This window comes from Phalacrocorax carbo, chromosome 2 (assembly GCF_963921805.1).
Source record: "Phalacrocorax carbo chromosome 2, bPhaCar2.1, whole genome shotgun sequence".
NCBI classification, from domain to species: domain Eukaryota; kingdom Metazoa; phylum Chordata; class Aves; order Suliformes; family Phalacrocoracidae; genus Phalacrocorax; species Phalacrocorax carbo.
In genome coordinates, this window is record NC_087514.1 from 142176614 (window position 1) to 142197249 (window position 20636).

At 39.0% G+C, this 20636-nt stretch overlaps 1 protein-coding gene across 3 annotated transcripts in view; it reads right to left on the reverse strand.

The window, feature by feature from the left end:
* ANKIB1 (ankyrin repeat and IBR domain containing 1) overlaps positions 1–20636 on the reverse strand; it is a 95500-nt gene that overhangs the window by 45497 nt on the left and 29367 nt on the right. For all 3 annotated transcript variants that reach the window (XM_064444635.1, XM_064444634.1, XM_064444636.1), the window contains exon 2: positions 15889–16154. In XM_064444635.1, the coding sequence (XP_064300705.1) occupies positions 15889–16076 (188 nt within the window). In that variant the 5' untranslated portion in view covers positions 16077–16154. The remainder of the gene's footprint in view (positions 1–15888; positions 16155–20636) is intronic.

Genomic DNA, 20636 nt, shown 5'->3' on the forward strand with positions numbered 1-20636 from the left:
AAACCAGGGACAGAAAGAGGGAGGGAGGGGGAAGGAGAGGGAGGGAGGGGGAGGGAGGGGGAAGGAGGGGGAGGGAGGGGGAAGGAGGGGGAGGGAGGGGGAGGGAGGGGGAAGGAGAGGGAGGGAGAGGGAGGGAGGGGGAAGAAACTCACTGGGGGATGAGGAGATTAATTTTATAGAGGCATTTAGATATGAGAATACTAGATGTCTTATATACAAGGTTTTGCAGGTACCCACTGCAAAACCTGGATATAGAAAACACAAGGCTACATCTATGTCATCTTGGTCTCGGTGAGATGTAACTTTGGAGACTCACTAAAACCTGAGTTTCTCTATTTTTGCAAGAAATTCTGTTTTATGGTACACCTGTATCTTTTCTTCTTTTAGCTCCCTTTCACAATGTAATTTGTTATATTTTTACTTCAAGTAAAAATCACACCCAACTTAGCTTTCAATGCATTTATAAATTGCAGTATGAACCGAAAAACGTAAAGTTCTTCATTTTTCAATGCAAAGTCCTTAAGTCAAGAATCAATAAAGGGTATTTTTAAAAATGTTGTTATTCCCTCCTCCCTCTACGCATGGCATTTACTATCCATATGACTCCTAATGTTCCATCCCAAAACTCTTGCATCTTCCTTAAGAAAAAGATAGAGATCACAGCACTGGGAAGAAAGAGGCAGCGGCTAAAGATTGTAAGATATCATGTGTGGCTCCCTTTTCAGTAGGTTTTAAAACTAGATAATACTGATGTTCAAAAGTCAGTAGGCCTCGCTATTTTTAGCTGACATCTGTAACACAAAGTTTGTAAAGGCAGCAGACACCTGTTACCTTCAGATTTGCTGTGGAATGAGTAGAGAAGAGAGGGTGATAAAAAAGGGGCCAGATCCCTTCTGCAATCACTACAGTGGACTGCGGTATGGTACCAGAAGTACCATTTTTTTGAATGCAGAATCGTTCGGCAGGAGTCCTGGAGGACATACAACTGAGGAAGTATTGAGATTAAAGGCCTCAGCTGGCACAAAGGTAAAGCACCAAGCTTGTGGTATGAAGCTAACAGAAACAATTCAGTATTGCAAAGAGGATGGACTTCGTCTTTCTCATCAAGTACCTGAACTCTATTCAAAGTTTGTGTTTAGACTGTATAACATGCTGGATGGGTGCACTAATTAGACCTGCATATTTTGTATGTCAGGAGAGTCCTTTAGGTATTCGTTAACCACATTTTTTCCTCCCTCTTTGAGCTGCTTTATATTCCATATACTGATTCCTGCTACTTTGCTAATTCAAAATAAAATGTTACTTTAAAATTCAGTGAAGAACTTCTGAGGTTTCTGTATGACACAGAACCAGGGCTTGAAGTTTTTTAATTGCGAGAAGACCTTAATTGTCTCCTCTCAAACCAGATGAAGTTTCTCTAGTATCTTTAGCTACCTAATCATTATCTACTACACTTGATAATATTATAAGGTACATTTCTATTGTCAATATTTAGCTCTTTATCATAAGTGGAATTCCATGGTGTCATATTTTAAAGCATGTGATTCACTCCTGAATCAGGTTACAGTGCATCTGATTTCAGAATAGCACAATGTTTTTGTGGTGACCCATGAAAGCCATAAATCAGACACTTTTTCTTACAAAACAGTATTTTACATACAAACAAAAATATTCATAACCTCTGCTAACATAATAGCAAAGTTAACTGAATCGTATCAGTTAAAAAGACCATCCTGACTAAGTTCATCTCCTTCATTTTTTAAAAACCTTACTATATTTTTCCCAACAATTCTGCTGAAAATCTCTTTAATAATCCCAGACTATGAGATTTCATCCCTATTTGACCGACTTTATGCTGTAATCTATTAGTTTTCCATTACTAAGTTTTATCTAGGTTTATAGAAGAACCTTTGTGGAAGACACAAATGCTGAATGGATACAAAAGCTCTCCTATAGCTCGAGGTAGATATTTTACCTTATCCGTAACAGTTCAGTGATGAGATGGTTCTGCCCTAGGCTGAAACTGTACACAAAAGTAGAATTTGAAGGCTGCCAAACCAGTACCCCTTTTTAAACCCCAAAATTCTTTCTAAAGGGTTAAACAATAGTTTAAAAGGTAGGTTTAGTAGTAATTATTAGTTAAATTTCTTCCACTGTAAAATTAAGCTTTTGTTTTAAGAAGTTATGTATATATTAATCTAAAATAAGAAGTGCTTATGACCTGCCTGCTTGCAGATTCTCTGTTCTTAAACAAAATATAAGGGCACTTTTCTGTATTAACCAAATGATGAAAAGCTCTAGGATGGATTTAAATCTTTTAAAGTGTCATTGTACTGTTTTGCTATCACTTTATAGCGTAGAGAATATCCCTACTCAAGTAAGTCTATCAGCAAGGTAGATTGTCATCCCCTGCAGCAAGAAGTATCAGCAGATACATCCCTAGTAGGCTATTCCTTTGCCTAAGCTCAACATTTGCTCTTCTGTCAAAGTTACCTGCTAAAAAATTGTCCAACTATCTCTAAATATGTTGAAAACTTCAGTAAGAACCATATGCAAATTTTCACGAACAATTTTGTGACATTTGTAAAAAAATGCTGTTGGGCTTGGGGAAACATTAGGTTTGGTTACTTGTTCTCCTTGCTTGTCACTCAGCTCCTGTGTCTCATAAATGCATGTGACAAACAGAAGAGCTGCCAAAGGCAATGAGCACCTCACTCTGGACATGTAAATGGGCTTCCAAGTGCCACAGTATTCCCCCTTTTTCTGTCCTTAATCTCTTCCGAAAGTCAAAGGATCAGCTCTTCAGTGCAAGGGGAAGTCAAGCCAACGCTGAAAAGCCCAGATGAACCCATGACTTGAAGTTCAAAGAGGATAATGAATGTCCAAAAAAGGGTAAATGAATACATTTTACATCCACAAATTCATTTTTCGACAGGGCCTCATTTTTACCACTGGCATTTGGTGCGTAAGACTTTCACAGAGCAGTGCTATAGACCCCTGCAATTTGGCTCACAACTTCAGAGGTACAAAAAGCAAAATTTTGCCTGGAAATGTACTGATAGAGTGAAAATATGCATTGCTTATGGGAAATACCACTTAACCACAAGGCAGCCAGACTTTACTCCAGTTGCAGTTTCCAGATTTTGCTTAAAGATGTAGCTTTTTGTGGAATCCAAACTTGAGGTGACAAAAGCATGAAAAAAGTGTTGAAAAAAGTGACAAAAAAGAAAAGGCTGTAACATTCACACCTACCACTATCTGTATTCGCAGAAAAGCAGCAAGAGACTCAAGATCACAAGGCTGTGAACTTGAATAATAAACAACCGGCACATTCCCTCACTCTGGGAAACTGACATCAACACAAACATTTCTTCAGGTTTTAATAAAATCTTTCATGTTTGGGGCAAGAAAACCACTATATTTACAGTCTCTTCTTCGCTCTAAATAAATCCTATATATTTACAGCTAAGTGTATCTCTAGACATGTATATACATGTATGCATATAAAACCATATGAAAACGTACCTATATATAGAAAAATAAAGCCAGACTAAAAACTAGCATAAAATGAGATTATAAATTCTGATAGCTGGAGACTAAAGCATGTCTGAATTGGCTGAAAGACTTGCTGATCTTCGAATACAAAGCACTTACGTATACAATATAAACAACATGGCAAATTGCACCATTGCTTTGAGCAAGACAAGTAAGGTACTAGAAAAAGGTAATCTGCAGCGACAAGGTAAACTGATCTGCACAGGGTTCCCTTCTACAACGTCCCCTCTGGTCCTTGGGTTAGTTAGCCCATGTAAGTCCAGCTCGCTATTAAAAAAGTTACACTGCAAACTCCAGTGCACAAACTTAAAGCTCACAATTTTTTGAATTAAGGTAAGCATGGGTAAGCCATGAGTTACAAAAACATACAGAAGAGCCAAGCCCTGTTACCCATTAATTCAAAACTCATATGCAATAAATTAATTCATGCAATTATTGAATCATTCAGCTTCCAACACAGTAGGTCAATACCAATGCATTAAAACCTTGAATAATCATGGTTATTTCATTAACTCAGAGTACTCTTTCCTCCAAATGTACTATGACAAAATAACCACAGTCTAGTAGCAAGCACTTGAAGAAATCTTTCTAGTCATTACTGACTGCTGTACAGGAGTATGAGCTGGTTTAAATAATTTTGTGAAGAGTATTATTATTTACCTGATGTTGAAAGCCACATCTAGTAGAAGTAATTATTGGGGTATTTTTTTTCATTATATAGTGCTACAAAATGCTTTATTATACTTACAGTTTCTTCTCTGTTTCATTAAGATTCTTAAGCTTCTCATACAACCCAGGAATCTCCTGCATGCAGCAAAAACCTGGGCAGGAGACAGTGACTGTTTCTGTTCGAAGATAAAGAATCTGCTGACAGACCATTAACTATTTATCAAAGAAAAAACACAGACTACTATCCTGACTTTTTATAAGCCTTAAATTCAATTGGCCCCTTGCCTAAGAACTGTTACTAACACTACCAACATTCCCATGAACACTAGTAATTTCCCGCCAAAGTAAGGAGCAAGGTTATACCAGTGGCAATTTGGGATAACAAAGGAAGCATCTGAGACGATACCAGCTCCACAGCTGATATAAGTCTGTGAAGAGCTAATTCTTCCTTCTGAAATTTGAAGTCTTCACAGACATTTCAAAATCCCTTACATCACGTACTCCACTCTGGCCCCCAATTGTGTATTTTTCCTAAACGGAAATGCCTCCCATTTGTTCCCATTCATAAGACTCCTATCAAGTACAGCACATCTGGCAAAATGGGTTAAATCGATTTCCTGAGTAATCAAACAGTTTCTGCAGATTTTCAGAGAAAACCACCAATTTGCGAACAAAGACCATACTATGGCACATATGAATGATGTCTTTTACTTAGAGCAATCTAAGGTTCAAATGGAAATCTTTGACTCTGCCAACATATGTTCTTCTGGGCCTGTTTCACTTACGGACTTAATGTAATGTTCAGTACAAAAATAGGGCCTAGAACACAACCACTGTCTTCACTCTCTCCTAAATTCGTTCTAAAAAGACTTAGAATCTTTTTCACTGTATTGCTGTCCTTTCACCTATGGTTTCCCCAAATAGCTTGTTTCCAAAAGACTATTAAAGGTAGGTCAGCACCTGGGTCTGATTTCCAGTTCCGGACTGACTCATGTTAACGTAGTAACTCATCACCTAAAGACACCTAAGAAAGGTTTTATACAAATATGCATCAATAAAGAACTTGCTATTCTCTTTACTAAAAAGATGCAAATAGGTTGAAAAGTTTCTTTGGTTGAGTGGTTTTGTGTCAGCTAATATGATTAAGTATGACCTTCTGTAGATAGATAGTAGTCTTTGGCTTGGTACAACACAAAAACAAGAGGGACAATGTGCAGGAGTGGCAAAGGGACACAAGTGAATTGTGGAGCACAGATCCAAAGATAGTGTACGCTAAAAGTGAAGAACACAAAACTTGGTTAATCCTCACATTTGTTACGCTGTGGGCAAAAATAGTCATGCTTTATATATGGTCCCTATATCTGTTAGGAGGAACAGCAGAACCAAAACACAGAATTCAACCATTCCTGAGGCAAAAAGGTATCAATAACATCCTTAAGTTATTCTTAATCAGAAAACTATTGTATTTATTTATGAGCAACCTGAGCTTGGCCTTCCCTTGGACAGTCAGGAATACTGTTTCCATGATCCCATGCCATGCCTGGCTTCTATTTCAATATTCTGAGTGAGATTTCAAAAGAAAAAGAGCTGAGTGCCAAATCAGAAGTGGCTTCCACTGGAGCTGGCTGCTTACCAGTAGCTTTTGAGACTTCTATTATGCAAAAACTGTATGATTTCCATCTCTGTCTCTGGCCCTTTCTTCTATACATTTCTTACAGCTAGAATCAATTCTCGAACTTAGGTGTCATCCTCCCCGCCTTCTCTCCAAATCCCTCCTTTGAACAGCTTTTTCTGAAGAGACTACCCACACTGAATTATCTTCTCAGACAACTGTGAGACTATTATTTTTATACTAGTTTCAAACAAATGTCAGATGAAATAATAGGCATGAAACTACCAATGAGTGGGTTCATCTCCACCATTTAAACACAGAGCTTTGGATTTCTGTGCAGGGACCATTATCTATGTATCAGCTTGTAAATCACCTAGCAGTGTATGACATCTAGTGTTGACATTATTTATATAGCAATAATGATGAAACATAGCAAATACAGGCTTTGCATAATTTCTATCCTTTCTGTTTCTTAAAAACTATGAATGTTTTACAGACATTGTCTCATCTTCCTCTATCCCTCTTTCCAGAAAAATCTTTCAGTCTATATGTTGCTTGATCTTTAATGACACTAATTTTTATTTTCCTTAAATGTCTCAATGAAGTAATTTTATTACATTTAAATTGAAAAAATTTACAAATTTAAAAGATCAAATCATCCACAGTCTATATTTTGGCCAAAAGGAAAACTGGGTTTATATACAGTGTCACTGAATGCTTTAGCTGGATATTGCATTTGGCTATAATTAATTAAATAACTTAATTATTTCTGCTAAATTTACTTCTGTTTATCAGAAACTGCAAATCTCTCAGTCCTTATTCCAGTAGCTACTGAGCCAAGAGATCTCCCTGGTAGAGAAGCCACATGTGCTTCTGCCCCCACGGTGAAGTTAAGCCATTTCACACAACAATTCAGCAGTTACCAATCAACTTGACAGAGTCACAAACTCTACCTGGTAACAAAATTAGTTGAAATAAACATTCAGTCATCCTGGCTGGCAAGGAACAAAGCTGTACTCCTCTACAACCCAAATATAATTTTACTTTGCCTGTGGTAAAATGTTCACAAGGGTTCTACTAAGGAGAACAGACAACGCAGAATACCAAATTTTTAACAGTGTACTGCATTAATATATCTCATCTCACCAGTCATTTCCAAGGAAAGAAAAATAAGAACAATGCAGGGAATAGATTATTGTTTTTGTAAGAGCATTTAAACAGTGTCTAAACGTGTGCAGGGAAGAGCACAGCAACCTAAGGTTCCCACTTTTCTAAAGGGTGCAGAAAAACCTAGTAGCAAGAAGCAGCAATAACTCAACACACTCAACAGTGGCACCTGTAACTGGAGGGCAAGGCTGCGTTGTGGCCAATTAACATAGGCACCACATACATTAAACCTGTTAAGGTTAAAATAATCAGAATTCAGCTAGAAAAAGGTCAGTTTTAAGAGCTAAAAACATGGCAGCTGCCTGGCATTTGAGCTTTGCTTGTAGGTTACACTACTATTAAGATAAAGCCTACCCACTGTTTTGTATTTTGTGAGGAAGTCGTGAGGAGCACCAAGGAAGCCACCTTGGGAGGCCACACATCTAGTTAGTGAGAACTGCTTTTAACAAGATTTTTGAGCTTCAGGGAAAAAAACCACAAGGGAGTTAGTCAGATAAGGGCTTGAGTTTTTCAACCTGTCTTAGCTGTACTTTAGAAGAGAATGCCCAACTGGGTGACAGCCTTTGAGAAACCTAGCAAACACTATTCCTCCTACTCCATGTCTGTAGCTGCTCCTCTAAGTGTCCCCACTGTCTTCTGTTTTTGGCAGTTTTCTCCACTGAGCAGAAAGTTGCAGTCTCCAGTCACAGTATAAACTTGCTCAATTTTAAAGGCTTCCTAATTTTATCATTCCTCTATCCTCTTGACTGCTCTTGAGACTGGGTATCATGAAAATGTCCTTATAAATGACTATTTTCTACCACCCAGTCACATGCTCTGCTACTGAAGTTATGGGCATTTCAATTCACTTGGTCCTCTTGCTTCTTTATAAACACTCTCACAAAGCCTGGTCAGATAATGTTCTTCATATATTATTCTCCTACATCAGATCAAAAACTCCCTTCAGTATTTCATATAACAAAGCATTTAGTAGGTGACCAAGCCTCATAACCATATAAAATAACTGATCTGAAAAGGGTTTTACAGAACCAAAGCCCAGGTATTTTTCAGCAGCTGAGCAGAACGACAAGACGACATTCAGATAAACACCAGTGTTTGCCCTTCAATGGATCCAAACACTGCAGACAATGAAAGTGAAACAGTTAACACTGCATCATAAGCAGTATCTCCCACAAGTAGCATTCATGTCTGATATTGTAAAACTGTGAAAGTGTTCAATTTACAGCTTTGCAGGTGCTTACGATTTGATTTTACATGATTTAGCATATCTAGGATGAAATTAATCTTCTCAGCTCTGAAGATCTACTATGCAGTCAACTACCACAGAACCAGTTCTTTTAGATTCCCTTTATAATCAGTAGGAAGAAACAGGCACTTCTGGCACACTATTAATTTAAAATATTTTAGGATCAACTTCGCGATAAAAGGATTGTGCTGTTGCCTTCACTAACTATTCTGATTAGATCTATTACCTGGGTCTACACTGACTATAAAGGGAGTCTAGCATGAATAATTCCAATGTAGACATACTTACTTTTATGAATAAAATTAATCTTAAATAAAATTATATTCTAAATATTAAGTTTATCTGTGTAATCATTGATAATTAAAAAGAAGGTTGCTTTTTGTTGTTCAAAGTGAATAATCTAGACAATGACATTCTAATAAATTATTTGGATGAAATATTATATTGTAATATTTTAAGTTATTAAAACAGGACAGAATTCTTTTGTCTTGTGGGAGGAAGGGAAAATAGTTAGGTGGATATCTTTTGTACTAAAATGGGAAGTCAAAACTTTTCAAAACTACTTTTAGGAAAGATGCATATGCAACTATTATACCTTCAGAATGTTTTTCTCAAATGAGACATAAAATTGTTGGGAAAACACCAAACAAATGTAATAATTCAAAGAGTTACCATGAAGTCCAAAAAAAAAAAAAAAAGAGGAAAAAAAAAGACTCCTCCAGGATTTCTGAACAAGCTGCTGAAAATGTCCATACATTCAATACAAACTTCCTTACACTGGAATCCTGTTTTTTTGGTTAATAACTCCGTGTTTTTCCCATTTGCACTTGTTAGACGAAGAGTTGCTTTTAACCTTCTTATTTTTCTTTTGCTCACATTTATATTGCAAGTACAGTTAGGAGAGTAATTTAAATGGGAACACTAGTCTTACTGGCAAAGCACTGAATAGATTTTCAGAAATTTTACAAAGAAAGAATATGTTTTGTAGCACCTTTCTGAATATTTCAGCATGAATGATTTAAGTAAATTTGGATCTCTAAGTTTAAATATTTACAGAACTTCTGTCTCAGTCAAAACAGTGGAGAGTAAAGTAGCCTTGTTTTTATTTGCATCTCCAGCAAAAAACCCCCAACATTTGAAATTCAGAGTAGCTTCAACCTTATCAGAAAATAATCAACTACAGCACCTCTCTAAAGCCAGAAGATCCACACAGACATTAACAGGGTTTTCTTTAATACTTCTCCCCTGCAGCACAAAAATCCCCTAATAACCTCTCAACTTGAAAGAAGTCATGTTCTGAAAAACAGTCTGCACATATCTCCCTCCAATATATCCAAAACTAATTTTCAACATGACTGCAAAAGGAATAAAAAACAACAAAACCTGAGATGGGAAGAGACAGTCCCAAAAGTGCTGTGACCAATGCAATGTTCCCTCTGACATCAAGAAATTCTCTGTCAAATTCATCCTATATAACATATTGGTAATCTCAATATGCTTATTTTGATTGCATTACAACTGCTTAGCCCCTACTGAAATCCCTTAAACAGCCATAAAAACTAGGTAAAACAAGACAAGACTGTAGCCTACATCGACCTGAATTCAAATCACCACTACTTTAATATTCCATCATTCTACTGCAGTGAAAAATACTTCCCAAATTACAGCAATGAAACAAGAAATGCTTCCCATAGCCAGATCCTGAGCACATTTACCAATGTTTCCCTCTGGCTATCTTCGCTATGCCTTCAATGCCAGAGGTCCTTTACTATTATTACTGATAGGCAGGCATCAAGAATGCTAAGAAAAGTGGGGAGCTTTTTTCAGTTTCAGCATTCTTCTCAATTTCCAGAATCTTCTGTAACTGGAAAGCTTTGTTTCTCCTATTCTAGAAAAAAAATCAGCTTCACAAACCCATCTCGTCTCCCCACAGCCCCATGCTTCTACCAGCTCCTCCTCCCCCCTCTTCAGCCCAGGACCAGCAGCAACTGCTATGAACAATCCATTTTTGGCCTGAATACTCGCAAAGTGCTCAGACGTAGCAGTATGAAGCAACAATGAGGAAAATCTGTCATTGATCCAAAAAGCTTCCCAGCAAAGCTACAAAACTGAAGCCACACCACAACATATATTGCGCAGTAACAGCTTATCTAAGATGTTTTTTTCCTTTCAACAAGTAGCGTCCTCATGCTTTCCAGCCTTTCCATCTCAGCCACCCTCTGGAAAAGCCTGTTCTCTTGTCATGTTTCAGGAATTGTTCACCAACAGCTAGACCACAGCGAAAAACTTTCCAAACTTTAGGATTAGGCGAAAAAAGTCTGAGGGCATTGGAGATGCTTGATCATCTGAAGACTGTGTTTTCTAAAGAAAACAGATTTTTTGCATGCTCTTTCTCTGTAACATTTTTACAACAATTTAGTGAATGAAATTTAAACTAGCCTCATTTAAACTAGACCTTCATTTATAGGGAATTGTGATACATGTTTATAGTGGAATAAGACCAATTTGTATGTTGTACAAGGCTCTCAAAATCCATCTGAGTGTTATGTATCTTTTTTTTTTTTTTATGTTTCTGAGCACAATGTAAATTTTTTTATCTTACTTCCAGAAGTCTTACCTATCACCCACTAGAGACCACTTATTTATTAGCTTGCTGTGAACACAGTCTGAATAGTGACATCAATACAGTTTTGTAACACAGAGATGACATTTCTGAACTAGAGCTGTTAACAACCAAGGCAAACTTCTCTCGGCATCAGTGCTGAATCTAAGCACTACCAGCAGATGTCTGGAGACCATAGCAGAAAATCACTGAATAAATCACACTCAAATTGTTCCTGTGGTATTTACAATAGAGTCCAATAATGAAAACTTGAAATGTTTAGTTCTTTGCTTCCAATATGGAAAGCAACCCTCTCATGTTTTCTGGAGAGTTTTAAGGCACCTTTCTATTTTTTACTAAAAGGCTCCAGACTGTTAGGGGTTGACAAAGACAGTAGCCCAGGCCACTTATCCTACTCACTGGCTAGTCCAGCTTGGTATTCACTAGCCATTATGCACTGATGCATGTCCTGACATATACATGCACTCTAGTCTCTCCAGCTGCTGGCACCCCAGGCTCAGGGACCCCTCTGTCCTGAGGTCCCCACTTCAGTTGCTGGTACTTAGACTTCCATACACAAACATTCACACAGCAGAGTCCCGTTACCCAGGAAAATAATTACCAATAGGGTTTAATAAGTAGATAAAACAGACTGCGGTGACCAAGCATGGTCAGACAAACACCATGGTCTGACATCCCACCCATTTCCACGTAACTGGCCCCTTTTAGCCCCTGCTCTATTGTCCCAAGCATGTTCCTCCCCAAACCACCTTGATCTCTGTGGTGGGTTGACCTTGGCTGGCTGCCAGGTACCCACCCAGCCACCCTCTTGCTCCCCCGCCTCAACAGGACAGGGGGAGAAAATATGACAAAAAAGCTTGTGGGTTGATATAAGGACAAGGAGATGGCTCATCAATTACTGTCACGGGCAAAACAGACTCAACTTGGGGTAATTAATTTATTGCCAATTATTAACAGGGTAGGATTGCGAGAAAAACAAAACTGAAAACACTTTTTCCCCCATTCCCCCTTCTGCTCACTCAGGCCCAAATGCACTCCTGACTCCTCTACCTCCTTCCCCACTGGACAGCTCAGGTGGATGGGGAATGGGGGTTGTGGTCTGTTCATAATGCTTCATCTCTACTGCTCCTGCCGCTGCTCCCCTGCTCCAGCCTGGGGTTCCACCCACAGGATACAGTCCTTCCAGAACTGCTCCAATGGGGGTCTTTCCCATGGGCTGCAGTTCTTCATGAACTGCTCCAGCATGGATCCTTTCCACGGGGTGCAGCCCTTCAGGAATGGCCTGCTTCGTCATGGGTCCCCCACAGGGTCACAGGTCCTGGCAGAAATTCTGCTCCTGTGTGGGCTCCTCTCCAGAGGCTGCAGCTCCTGCCACAACCCTGCTCTGGTGTGGGCTCTCCATGTGCTGCAGGTGGATACCTGCTCCACTATTAACCTCCATGGGCTGCAGGGGGACAGCCTGCCTCACCATGGCCTTCATCATGGGATGCAGGGGAATCTCTGCTCCAGTGCCTGGAGCACCTCCTCCACCTCTTTCTTCTCAGGCCTTGGAGTCTGCATGGTGCTCCCTCACACATTTTTTTCACTCCTCTCTCACAGCTGCTGTATACAGCATTTTTCACCCTTCCTTAAACATGTTATCACAGAGGTGCCACCAGCATCACTGATAGACTCAACTTTGGCCAGTGGTAAGGTGGTTTTGGAGCTGGCTGGAGCTGGCTGTGTGCAGCATGGGCAGCTCCTGATCTTTCCTGACAGAAACTATCCCTGCAGCCCCCTGCTACCAAAACCTTGCCAGATAAACCCAGTACAATCCCCTTCTGTAGACTCCTCCTGACTGTCACAGCTGGGGCATGGGGTGGACAGCTGTCCTGTGACAGCCCTGGAGCAGGGGGCTCCTCCCTCTGATGAGCTTGCCATGCTCCCGCACCACTCTGCCTCTGGGCTCCCCTGTGCTCCCGGGAATGAGCCCTCCATCACACAACCTCACCTAAACTCTTACTATATAACTGTACTAATTGGACAGAGAATATGAGATATCTGTCGGTTTCGGTGAACTGCTGAGCACTATGTAATAACTTCTGGCAACTTCACGCAGTGCTTTGAAAAATCTTGTTTGTGCTAATTAGCTGTGACCAGTGATTTTTGGTTTTTAAACATTAAATGCTCTGTTAAAACAAACTGATCTGTCAGGTAAACATTATTTAGGATTGCAGACCAAATAAAAGTTACATATTAACTGAATGCCTAACTATCTTCCATTTTTTATTTCAACATTTCTAATATACCAAAGCTTTCTATGAGACTCATGAAAAATTATCTCTAGAAACAACCCTAGTATTTTAACACACTCTTGCTGAATCTTGTGAAGAGAGAAGAAATGAACAGCAAATTTTCAATTTCTTACAGCTCAATTACACACTAAATCCAGTGCCTGAGCTGTAGATGCTGCGTGAAAGGCACAGCAGCCGGATGACTCAGACACCTGCTGTAAAACAGCTGTGCAATTCAAAATTGTTGAGAAAGTTTCGTTGGCTTAAGTTTCTGCCAGTAGACTTCACGCTGGATTATACAAAGTTTGTCCAGGTCAGGAGTTTTGCTTCATGACCCTTTCACCTCTTCTCCAATATCCTGTTTCTTCACTTCCGAGATTGCTATACCAGGATGTCCCCAACTCCCTTTCACTGAAAAATGGGTGCCCATGCTTTCACTGTGTCTTTGGACAGTCACCGCCAGCCATACATCTGGTAACAGGGAGTTTGTCCCTTTGTGTCAGTATTTGGTAACAACATAGCCAGATAGGTTATTTCTGAACATCCCAGAATATCTCTCTTAATATATTCTGTTATGCAAAAGGTGTACTGACAACGGCATCGCACTATTCTATTTTGAGAAAATTTCACACAGTGAATCGTAAAACACATATCAGTCCATATCCACCTACAATAATAGAAATATCAGCCGATAAAGAAAGATTGAATGATATGGTATACGTACAAGTAACATCTAGAGTTTGAACTACAAGTTAGTGTAGCTACAGATTCCCAAATGTTTAAAATGTTTAAGAGATAAATGTAAAATATCATAGTATTATCAATATCTTATCATTGTAAATTGCTCTCAAAATACACAGATTAATATTAATTTATTTTTACCTACTGTACTTTATCAGTAAATTGAAGCATTCATTTTAATATTCAATTTATTTAATCTCTGTCATATACAGGACTTTCTGTATCAAAAGGAAGAGGCTTACCTGGAAATCACTTGTGCGCTTTCTACTATCGACTTTGCAAACAGGCACACTCTAAGTCTGATATTTTTTCACTCTTACTACCTTGTGTAGATAAAAAGGCTACATTTTTGTGCAGTATGTCTTAGAGAGGAGGCCTGAACAAAAATCCCTTAGAAAGACAGCAGAAAATTAAACAGCAAAAAAACCACAGCAAATTACTCCTAGCAACAGTGACAATTCTAACAGTCCAGGTTTTCAGAAGCAGACTCTAGCAAACAGCACCTTCGCTACGTTTACTGACAAAAAAGGTATTGCAAATCTTGCACTCAAACAAGAAAACAGAATGATTCTTGTTTGTAGTGTGTGCAAAATAAAACTGAGTTGTCATGTGAAACTTAGACGCTAAAGGCCCCGTGCAAATGCAAAATGTCATTTCTGAATTACCTTTTTTTTTAAACAAGAAGCAATTATTCGAGATCTCATCATAATGGTACAATATGAATTAACTAATGGACTGCTCAGAAGTCAGTAATTATGACTCCATTTCTTTACATATGTGCAAACAATTTCAAGTGTCCTTGTTGTTTCAGTGAGGCTGTATTTTCTTAAGAGAAATGACCTGAAAATCTCAGAGAAAAAAAAATTACACAGAAAATTTAAAAAAAAACATTATGCTATTTTAAATTAAGCTTAGTTAAATTTTTCCTACAATTTAAGAATCAGGAATGGGGAAAGTTTGGGTATATTAAGAAACAAACAAACAAAAAGATTTAGTGATGAATCGAAAACATCAATTAAAATAGAAATATAGAATACATGGTGGATAAAAATATTTAGCAAAAATCAAGATAAATGAGAAGTTATAAAGTATAAAAACTGTTAGGTGAATCTAAAACACAGGAATAATTTATGGTGGGAGGCCAGGTAGCCAGTAAAGTTGCAGCATACAAGGGACAAAAACCATAGGCCCATCAGTAGATATAAACACAGAGATGAAAAGAATATTAACACTAATACAGTTTGTATATATTTCCATTTTGTTTCCTAATATAAGGAAGATGATAGTTATGAAATTCTAACTTACTACCTACAGAAGAAGAGGTTTAGCAATGCCTGCTCAGTACTAGCTTCAGGAAATACTAGACTAGAACAGCTTGTACCTGTGATGTCTGGACATGGATAAGATGTTAATCGTTAATTGATCTTAGAGCACTGACAAAAATACAGAGGAATGGAAGTAGCTAACATTAGGGATTGCCGTACAAGCTGGCTGTGGCAACAATAAACTTACTCATTATTGAGATATTAACGTTCACTGTTATTATCCAAAATGAAAAATAAAAGCTGCCTGAATAACACAAGAATAAACATATATTGTGCCATCTGGAAGTACATATAATCAATATGGTATCCAATAGGTACAGCTTTACAGATTATTTTAAGCCAGGAAAACACATCAAAAACAGTGGAACAATCACTGTTTCAAAGAACCATGGTATAGGAGTCTTCAGGAAGCAAACTAAAGTTGTCCAAGACTAATGTTACAAAGAAGGAACAAAAGTACTAAAAACAAAATAAAAAACTTATACCAGTCTGTGATTATGGGCTAATTTGCATGTTTTCTATTACTGCTTGAACATGTTACAAATTCTATGTCTGCAGCACAGACACACATATGCACATTTATGCACACACACATAAGGTATTTATAACCTAGCTGACACTCTTGCATTTCTTAGGTCAGTTATTCACACCCAAGCAAAACTTCAAATCATACTTACCCCAGTATACGGTTCATTCCATGCCTAGCAGCATAATGGAGTGGCGTATTGTGCTGGTATGTTTCTCCATAAGAAGTATTTGGGTCAAGAGTTTCTTTTAGTTGAGGGTTACTCTCATATATTTGGCAGGCCAAGTTTTCATCTCCATTGATAAGAGCTTTGCGGAATTTGGTGGTTGTATTTCCCATGTTGCAATCCTAGCTATCAATGGCACTTTCTCCTTTCCCCTTCATCCACTTGTACAGTTCTGTAACATGCTTCACAGCCTAAAAAGACAAACAGTATTTCAGTTATTCTGTAAAACACTCTCTCCTAGAAGAATTCACCTAGAGCTACAGCACTGTAAGGAGGCATGTGAAGAAGTACATAGGGCCTGCAAACTCTACTCATGAATTGCTGAAGTCCTTATAGGTAAATACACAGAAGTTCCCAATTCTTCACAGATTATTTCCCTGGTAAATTGTGCCATCTCCCTGTGCAACTATTTTCACTACCCATATTCTTTGAACATATAGAAAAGGAAAAAAAAAAAAGGCCAATATCCACCTGTATTAGAAGACAGGGATGAATACTAAATTTCCATGAATGGAAAGTGAACTGGAAATTAGAAGTGATTTCAAAACACGGCATCACCAAAGCAAAATTCTGAAACAAGGAAGTAAGGAAGTAAAATTCTTCAAAAGCACGCAAGAAAGCAGACATCAGTTTAACTTTCACCTAAGCAGGATCATGTAAAACTGTGTTTAAAACACCTGTGCTTGTGTAGGTGGGTGTAAACAGCACCCTTCTGTGCCAGCAAGACAAAAGCACATGAATACAGGTGTTGCCATGGCCCCATCTTAACAGTTCTGCTAAGCAGACTCTTCAGAAAACCCCACACAACCCCATTTTTAAAACGACACTTAGAGGTCCACAATGAATGAGTCCATACAAGCCCAGGCATTATACTGGCACAAACCAACTTCACCTTACAAGTACTTCAAAGTACTTGCCAACTTCTATGCTCCACAGCCTCTCACCTTTATCTTAGGGAAGGGACCAGCAGATCAAGTGGCATAAAGACAGGGCAGAGAGAGCACCTCCGCTCATCAGATGGGCAAGAGAAGCTTATCAGGTCATGCAGTTGGAAAGAATGCATGCTGGTTTATGTCAGAGGGATGGACAGGGGACTCAGCACCAGGCTGCAGCTGGTAGCACAGTGAACCTTCTAGGAGGTCTCTTTTGTGCATGAGTCATCCCATCCAGACTGCTCCATGCCAGACCTTTCACCCCACAAAGCACACACTGGGACCTAAACATGCCAGGCACAGCAGGTTAGGAAATTGTGATTGATTATGTTGGGCACATATAATCAGGCAAGGACAGGAGCTGCTTTGTGCTCAGTACCTTATATTCAACTTGTTGGGACTACCTCAAAACTTCTGTTTCTACCTTGGCTTTCCAGCACACTTACTGGTGCCTAGACAGCATTATAGACAGAAGAAATAGAGAAATCCAGGGGGTCTAGAGCTGCAGAAAATCTAAGGGAATCAGGATGCGAATGCAATCCGTATGAAAAGGAAACCTGGGGAAGAGCTGCAATGAGATATTTTTGTTTCCCCAGAGTAGTCCTCTCATGAGCTGCCTTCAGCTACTGTTGTGAACTTATATGTCAAGTTGCAACCCAGTCCTGCTATACTTTTGCTCAGATCCCATTCTGCACGAGATCCTACCAGCGGCAGTCTTGCACTGTCTCCTCTCTACAGTTTCTCTGAGAGGCCATTTTGTGAAGGGGAGAGAAAAGATCACTTTCATCGTAATCCTACCAGTGCTGTCAGGGTCGTTCGAGGAGAGTGGTGGCCTTGGTGACCTCCATTTTCATCCCCTTTTCCTACAAAACTTTGGTGGGTCAACCCTTATTTTGGAGTTGTTGTGTCCTACCTTTTGATGTCATTGTGTGAGGTAACAATGACACTGCCCAATCAGCTGACTCAATATGCTAAACATGTTGCCCATGTTCTCTTCTGTGCTCTGAGTTACCTAACAAGCAACTGTGTTAAGCAGCCAAAAGTTTCTCATAATAATAATGAAGCAGGCACTCATCTAAAAGCAAATGCACACCCTTCATATGTTTAGTTACATACACAAACTAAAGCCCAGATTCCTCAGTCACACTAAGGACTCTGCAGGATTTTGTATCTTTCTGTCATCTCTATATTTTAAAATATAAACATGCAGATACTATGCAGATATAATACTTATATTATTCAAGAAAGCTATTGCATGTTCACATTACCATGTCACAGCTCTCAGTGCTGCAGATCAATATGTTTTCAGGTGCAGAATCAGCTGCATTATTCTAAATATTGGATAGTTTCAGGCTTTAATGAGACACTCAACAAAACCAAGAAAAAGTCTACGCTCTTCAATCAACTGGCAGTTCATATTACCTTCAACAGCTAGGATTCAAAAATAACTTGAAAGAATGATTTTCAGTAAAGTTTGTTAACAAGATTAGTTTGTGGTATTGTACTCTGTCAATCCCTATCCAGCAATAGCTCTTCAGACTACAAACTAAATTAGACAAGAACAAGTGCCTGAAAGATATCATGTTCCTAGAATCTTTACAAAAAATGATAATGAAGACCCCACTAGCACCCATAATGAGAAGAAAAGCACAAAACCTCCTTCCATCATTTGAAATCAGAAGATAACAGCACAAATTGCCACACACTTATTTCTGGAAATCAGCACATGGATAGCTTGCGTCAGCTGCAGAACATGCTGCCTCTTGCCCAAAACTGGAACATTAAACAAACCTGGGTAGGGATGAGAGAGAGTGTTGAGAGTATAAGGAGATAAGATGGTGCCCTCAGGCTGAGAGGAAGCTGGGGCAGGGTGGTATTGCTGAGATGCTGAAGAGGAGATCTGCATGCATTTAGGCAGGGGTCTGGAAATGCATGGGAGAACTGAGGGTCTGTGTAGGGTCGCTCTACAGAACTAAAAAGCTCAAGTTACTGCAGTGCAGAAAAGGCAATAACTGTAAATTTCATTAATTCTATTGCACACTGAACAAATTATTTTTGATGGAGTATGGATATTTTACTTGGTAGCACAGTCTGCAACAACTAATAATATAAAAGACAGGCACATTGCTTGAACTGTTACATAAATTATCATAACATCTGGGAATTTTAGGAATATGCAGCATGTATTGTGTAAGCCACTGAACAAAACTCTGACATCTGCTCCCATAAAAAGAGCTTACAGCCTATGTGCACAATAAAGGGTTATATATGATACAGGCATGACATAGAAAGGTGAACAAAATAAAAAGAGTAAAATATTTCTCTGCATAACAGGTCTGCTCTCCAAATGAAAAGATTCTCAGTCAAAGGAAAGGGAGAATTTGAAGAAGGATTATGAAACACAGCAACTATGTGGCTTTGAACAGACACAAGTGAAACTGCCCACAAAACGAAGAATCAGCATAGAAGTACTGAAAATTTAGCAAATGGCTAATGTAACTATAATCATCACATTATCATAATAAAATCTAAGATGATAGAATGGGGATAGTCCATGAAAGCCCTTCAGGTGAAGGCAAATAACTTATATTTGGTGTGATAGCAAGAAACCAACCTCTGGAAGAATACAAGGAGAGAAGTGACAGGGTCAAAACTAACCCAGAAAACAATTCCCTACATAAAATACATCACATGAGAAACCATACTAATGCCTTTCACTTTTGCACAGTATCCACAATGTCTTTCATCTTTAACACTATGACAGGCATTACCCTTTTATGCTTTGGAAATTTCATGGACCACACTGTAGTTTTCTGAATTAGGCATTAAACTTGCCAGCAGAAATACAGAAAGACAGGGGAGAAGCTGCCTCTGTACCCTGGCAGTAACAGTTGGCTTCCAGCATGTTTGGGAGTCCAGAAGAAACCAAGATGTGACAGCTGCTGCCTCTCTCAAGCTGCTGTGGCTCATGACTACCCTGCTGTAAAATATTCAAGATCTGCCCATTCAGTCTTCAGTTCATCTTTCAGCTAACAGACCAACTACATCTGCCACCAAAGATTACTTCAGCTGAAGGAGAAAAAGGACAAAATATGAGCTAATGCAATAAAGGTCTAGATCTGAAAATGGCTGAAAGAGGCCCAGTCTGCCTTCTTTGTGTTTGGTTCCCCCCCGCCCTCACCCCAAGAGCTTTCCAACCCATTATAAGCTCTCAGAGGACAGTAAGCTAACAAGGCCAATTCTGAAACCAAGCAGTGATTCACAGGAAGGAAACTTGTTTCGCTCTTTCAAACCCTCATTTCATATTTTTGAAGGTGAAGGGCACGTAATATATGTATTTCCTCCTAAAAGGGGGGAAGCTGGTAGCAGGGAAGAGGCCTAGAAGGCCCAGCCAGTCTACAACCTCAGGGACCTGGACTGCTCCCATGGCTGAATACAGGAGTTGCTAAAGCAGTTTCAGCAGCTCCCAGGCTTGCATGGCTAGTGTGTAGCGTCAATGTCACTGCTCTTGCTTTGCTGTTTGTATAAGCCCAGTATTTAAAATCCCTAGGCTATTTTTTAATGTGCTGTATTACAAAAACATCACAGTGGGACAAAAATAACATAAAAATGAAAAATTTCAGGTCTTTTATCTGAATAAAATCAGACTTGAATAGAAATTTACAGGGCAAAGACAAGATATTTGTTTGGTAAGCAGACCTATTCACTAGATTTTCGAGTTCTGTGACAACAGACGGGCTT